At 40.7% G+C, this 6,642-nt stretch overlaps 1 protein-coding gene across 1 annotated transcript in view; it reads left to right on the top strand.

Annotated features, from left to right (window-relative positions):
* The window catches only part of ICOS (inducible T cell costimulator), a 29,415-nt gene extending 23,006 nt beyond the window's left edge, over positions 1–6,409 (top strand). The window contains exon 5 of the mRNA XM_061382228.1: positions 393–6,409. Coding sequence (XP_061238212.1) covers positions 393–433 — 41 coding nt within the window. The 3' untranslated portion in view covers positions 434–6,409. The remainder of the gene's footprint in view (positions 1–392) is intronic.
* The last annotated feature ends 233 nt before the right edge of the window (positions 6,410–6,642 follow it).

Raw genomic sequence — 6,642 nt, forward strand, 5'->3', positions numbered from 1 at the left:
AGCCTATAATTTTAATTTTTTATTTGAAAAGAAGGGAAGATGTCTTTAAGACAGAATTTTAGTATTTTCTGTAAAATGCCAAAGTTTCATTTTCACTGAATTGATGCTTTGTCTCATTCATTGAAAATAAACAATATGGTAGAGCTCAAAGTTTGCAGTAGGAGCCAAGTTTACAATAGAGGTTGGGTCAAACTCCATGGAAAATGTAGAATTGGTGCTCAATCTTGAAACATAAAGAAGAGTTTAGAAGGGGTATATGTTTCCCTGTGTGTGTGTATGTGTGTGTGTGTATATGTGTGTGTTTATAAGAGCCAGAGGAAAGGAGAAGTTTTGTTGAATGGGCTTGGCACATAAAGAACTTTTAAAGAATTTATGCTATATTTCTGTTACAGATGTGACCCGTAATTTGGAACTCCCTGGCACCCAGGCATGAACCACCTTGGCCAGTTCTCTACAACTTGAAGGGCAAGATTCTCTATTTCCTGGACCACAGAGAGTCTGACTTGATTTGACTACATACATCTTCTGCTAGAGTTTTGTTCAGTCTGGACCACTGACTACGTCAGTCAATAGGGATTTCAACAGACTGCCTTAGTACTGTTGAGTTCTCTTAAAACAAATACCCTCTTGCAACTAGCTTTATAGAAAGCCCAGCTCATGTGTGCTCGACAAACAGACCTCACTGGGATGGAATCCCTGTTTTCACATCTGCTTACAGCAAAGCACCAGCCAGGAGAACAAACACATCTACAAAAATGTTTTAAAGATGTCAGGGGTACCAAATCTGCAAAGCAAATGGGCAGCTGAGAGCCAGAGTCTATCTGCATTTCACTACAGACTACCTTTTCTTTCTGTAGGAATGACCATTCCTTTCATAATCAGGCAGTAGAGGAAGATGCTTGAAAACTGTAGTTATTTTATTTTTGAGGTGTGGATGTGTAACAATAACATACTGATACGTTTGTACACAGCACTCTTTTCCAACTTCTTAACCCCAGTTGACCACTGCCCCAACAATTTAGATGCTTTCTTCTGCCCTCAATTTTCCTTTTAAAAATGCTTCTACCTAACTACTTGACAGGCATACAGAGTTGGGAGCTACTGTCTACATTTTTTCCTTCTGCTGCTCAGTTACATATATGTAGTTGCAGTCTAGTGAATATAACTTGCCTGTATTCTCCCTAAATAAGCATAATTTTTGCTCCAGAGAGATATCTTATTTTCCCAAATTTCCCAAAATTTTCCAGATGTCCTTATAATGTATTCTATGAAAAAGATTTACTTTGCCTTCAGTTTACTTTCCAAATGGTTTACTTTGCTGACATGTTGACATCAGTGGTAGGAAGCACTGCTCAGAATCAAAAGTGACTTCATTTTTTGACACTTTTTTCTACTATTTTTATATTTTCACGGTGCTATTAATTACAAACCAGCCTGTTTTTGGATATCATGCTAAAATTTTGAACAAACTAAGAAAACCATCTTTCTTTGTCAAGCATTGTCCTGGAAGGTAAAGCCCATGATCCATTCAGCAGAAGGCTACAGTTCTTAGAGGTCACTGCCAAGCTTCAGCCATGATGCCGCTGTTCTTTACAGGTTGAAGTGGCCCCCATCAGCCTGGAGCAGCTATCCAGACCTGGATGGAATTCCCAGAATTGGGAGACTCTACTGAGCCAGGACAACCAGGTGGTCTTCCCCCTGGGGCTGAAGCCACCCTGGGAACCAGAGTGGGTCTGCTTGACTTTTCCTCCAGGATCTGTGATGAAACACACATGTGTCAGGAAAACATCTGTATGATCCCCCCTCCTAGTAACCATTCAGCCTGGAAACTGGCTCTGGCTCTTCAAGACAGTCTTCCTTTGCCTTCAGTTTGGCTGTAGAGATTCTTAAGTACATGTAACATGTGATTATTCTTAGCTGAAATATTTTCTTCACTTCCTGTCTGCATGCCCAAGGCTTCTGAAGCAGCCAATGTGTATGTGACATTTTCAATTTAGGTAAAAAGGGATTATTTAGTAGTTTTAGAATGTGTAGTTGCCTGCTTATCATTACTTTAAAAACGAGACCTGAGATGTCATTATGCATACTTATATTATTTTAAGCATGTGTGATGCTGGATATGTACAGTACAGTACTGAATGTGTAATTTGAATCAAGTACGATGTTCTACTGAGTTGGACAACCTGGCTGGCTTTGCAGAGGTGTTCCCAGAATTGTTTGTGGCTTTCTGCGTGGGGTGTCAAATGAGGAGGACAGCCCTCAGGTGGTCCACTTCTCCTGGTTGTCTGAGTTGTACTCTGAAACACCTGCATCCTTAGCCTTGTATGTTTCAAAGGGAATTATTAAAGGATACAATTTCTGTGAAATAAAAGCTGGTTTTAAGAGGAGCTAATTATGAAATAGATTTTAGTAGTATTAGGAAGCTGAAGAATAAACATTTGATACTCAGCAACTGAAAATATCTGTTTTCTTGGAGGAGGAAAATGATTCCTGTAGCCAGCATGTGCAAATCTGACCTTGTTCTTAAAGATTGTCGTACAGCTTGGAACAGTTGTTCTTTCTGTTCTCATTTTTTTTTAATTGAGGCCATCACAAACATATAGTTGGAAGGCCACCAAAATGCCCTAATAGGGCATTAGTTCTAAGTTTTTGACCTAATAGCCTATCACCTCCAACTGGTATGTATTTCCTGTAACAAACAAGCCCCTTTTCTCCATAAACACAATACTATCGTCAACATCAGAAAATTTGCATGGTTACATTGCTGCCCCTAATTCTCAGACCACATTCAAGTTTTTCCAGATATCCTTATAATATATTCTATGCAAAAGATTCTATCCAGAATCTCCCTTTGCATTTAGTCGTCACACCTTTGTTGCGAACTCTGGTCCGGACAGTTCCTCAGCCTTGATTTCTATGGCCTTGGCTCTTTCGAAGATTATAAGCAGATATTCTGTAGAAGGTCCTTTGATTTGGCTCAGTCTGGTGTTCCTTCATAATTAAAATCAGCTTTTATTGACCTTTAGCCAAAATAACATGGAAGCGATGCTGCTGCTGCTGCTAAGTTGCTTCAGTCGTGGCCGACTCTGTGCGACCCCATAGATGGCAGCCCACCAGGCTCCCCTGTCCCTGGGATTCTCCAGGCAAGAACACTGGAATGAGTTGCCATTGCCTTCTCTGGGAAGTGATGCTACTTTCTTTTAATTGCATTTTGTCAGGTGGTTTGAAATCTCAACTTGTTATGTTACTGACAATAGGCATTTTGATCCCTTGACTAAGCTGTTATCTGTCAAGCTTCTCCTTTGTAAAGTTAACTCTTTTCCTGTTTATAGTGACAGTTTATAGGGAGGTACTTTCAAGTTTTGTGAATCATCTGTTCCTCATTGAAGTGTCAATTTAGTCATTTGTCCATCTATTTAATATATATGTATGATTTCCTGTTTTATTCAGTGGCAAACATCTATTACTATCTTTAGTCTGTTTTGGTGCTTGAATTGTCCCATCCTTGGCCAGTGGGCGCCTACTCAAACTGGCTCTGGTGTCTTTCAACCAGGTCTCCATCATCTTCTCAGCACTTCCTTGCTTTCTGGCAGAACAAGATCCCCCAGGCTGAGCTCATGTTTTCCCCAGTGCTGGAATCAGTTGTTTCCCCACGGATCCCTGATCTCTTTAAGTGGACAATGGTTTTTAGAAGCCAAGATTTAAGCATTAGTGAGTGTTCATTCCTATTGGGATTTCCTTGCTTCAGGATCCTTACTGGACAGAAATGGGACACACATACCCACATATACACAAATGTAGATGTAAATATGTGTGTGTATATATATGTGTGTGTGTATGTGTGTAGATACAAATTGGACATGCTAAGTCGCTTCAGTCATGTCTGACTCTTTGCAACCCTATGGACTGTAGCCCACCAGGCTCCTCTGACCATGGGATTCTCCAGGTAAGAATACTGGAGTAGGTTGCCATGCCCTCCTCCAGGGGATCATCCTGACCCAGGGATCGAACCCATGTCTCTTACGTCTCCTGCATGGGCAGGCGCATTCTTTACAACTAGCACCACCTAGGAAGCCTGGATGCAAATATACATGCGTATATAACATGTATACCTAGGTATGGATATAAATATGTGTGTATATATATATATATATATATATATATATATATACATTATATGCATACATATACACATTTACAATTGTGTTTATTTCTATACCCACATCTGCTGTTTTGAAATTCATGAGTTCACACCTATGCCTTTGATTCTAATGCAACACAACAAAGTTCATTCTAGATTCATTTCTTTCTATTATTTGTTCCTCTTATGACATTGAGAAATATGACTCTTATTATCTTTAATATGTCACTTGTTTGATCAGTCCCCCAGAATGAAACCAATCTCCCATCTTGGTTGTACCTCCTCCCCCCACCACATGATAGCCTCCTCTTTCTGTCTGGGTTCTCACTCCCTATGCTGGGTGCTCCCACCCCATGGATGCCCCTAACCCATGGATGCCCCCACCCCATGGATGCCCCCTTAACTCTGTTTGGGCTCTAACACCCCAGTCTGGGTGGTTTCTCCATCCTCAACTGGGGGCCACAGTGGCTCCCTTGGCCTGGGATGTCTAACCTATGGCTTGTGCTTTTTACTGGCTCCCAGAGCTTGCCCTTTGTGTTAAGTTCTGATTGCCTACAATGACTACTGGTTCAATTCGATACGCTTTATTGGCCGCCATTCCTTCCCTGTCTACCTGCTTACATCCCTACTGGCATCTCCTTCACTTCTCACATAAACTTCCTGCCCTAGCATCCTTGTCTCAGCTTTGGCTTCTGGGGTAACTCCAGCTTAGATAGCCTTTGATCCTCCAGGACTAGGGAAAGCCTATTTTCCCACTGTTGCTTGTAACTGGTGCTTCATCCTCTCCCATTTGTTCCTTGACTCTGTGTATACCTTTGGAAAAATCTCTTTGTTGCCCTCTGCAACTTAACCACTAAGTTGCCATCTGTTGCCCCTTCTACTCCCTTCCACTGTGTCCAGCGCCCTGGGACACAGAGTCCTCCTAGGATCTGACCTCCTTGCTTAGAAGTGTCATCTTGAATTCTGGTGAATACACTTCTCCACCTTGTAACATTCACATTCTTTATGTGAGGGGACCACTTGTTCTTTGGGTGCTCTAAATCATCTTCCCATTTCCCACTCTGTTTTATAATTTTTCTCTTGTATTAGGTACATAAGATTTCTCTTCGTGCCATGGAAGACAGGCTATGCTCATCCTACCTGCTTGTCAACCTTTGTTCTGTGAAAATGAGAAACAGGGAAATTTGAAATTTTCTAGGAGGGTGACTGCATCAATATCAACATTTAATTCCCTCCCACAGTCTATATTTTCAGTGAGAAGACGCTGGTGAATTTAAAGGGAAGCTACCCTTGGATGTCGTTCACTCTATGCCACCTTTTATTTTTCTCTTGCTGATTAGTGTTTGTGATTCAATATGAGTCTAAGCTATTTTCCACTTTGCCATATAATCCATCTAAAGGCAATAAGAGTGTCTATCAACAAACCTAAAAATTATCCCTAAAACCAACACTTGTGGATTCTTACTTTTTTGTCTTCCAAGTCTATCCATTCTTTTCTCATTTCAGGGACTGCTCTAACCATGACTAAAAATCTTCCTTTCTTTCCAAGTCTCCTTAGCATAGAGCTTTTTATGAAAGTTTTCAATTTCAATTTCCTGATCTCTGCCGGATAAAAGCCTTCACCAAACCATGGATGTCTGTTACTGACCTCTGTCCTTAAGAAAGGGTGTCCACTGAGGCTGGGTTCAACAAAAGTGGAAAAATGACAGATACCAATATTACTGTGTTGGATAATTGTTTTTTATAATATAGAAAAGAATCTTTTCTCTACAATAATTTTAAAGTCTCAAAAAGGCTTGTGGAAAAGGGAGCTGCCTGGCTGAATATTTTTTTTAATGAAACAAAACTAAATACAATTGTAAACTAACAGAAACTGAATTCACAGCCCTGCAAGAGGAGAAGGGAGTGACAGAGGATGAGATGGTTGGAGGGCATCAGTGACTCCATGGGCATGAGTTTGAGCAAACTCTGGGAGATAGTGAAGGACAGGGAAGCCTTGCCTCCTTGGGGACTCCTTCAGGGGACTGAAGAATCAGACATTACTTAGCCATTGACTAACATTTCAACAGCTTCTCCTTCTGCCATGACACATCTAGATACCTTTGTACTTCTCCATGCCAAGCACTCCTGGGCCAGCTAGTCTCTTTTCTTTCCTGTATGTAATAACACTATCCGCCCCCCATTCCCTTTCTAGCAAGTCCTTTCAAAAGGACTCTGTAAACTTTAACATACAAAAATTAAATTTAGCCATTTTGGGAAAAAAAAAAACAAATCTCATTTTGTATGGGGGAGTTTTTAGTTTTCATGTACATGAAGATTATAATGGCATCTATGTATGGTTCTTTGCCAGAAACACTGAACCCTATTTGTGACTTCTCCTCAATACAGTCTCTCTCTACTCTGTCCTTTTGGCTTTAATTATGGGTCATGGTCCAAAATGACTGCAGCTTGTCTAATGGACATGACACTATCTTGCATTATTATTCCCTTACTTTGGAAGT

The sequence above is a fragment of the Bos javanicus genome, chromosome 2 (assembly GCF_032452875.1).
Source record: "Bos javanicus breed banteng chromosome 2, ARS-OSU_banteng_1.0, whole genome shotgun sequence".
Taxonomy (NCBI): domain Eukaryota; kingdom Metazoa; phylum Chordata; class Mammalia; order Artiodactyla; family Bovidae; genus Bos; species Bos javanicus.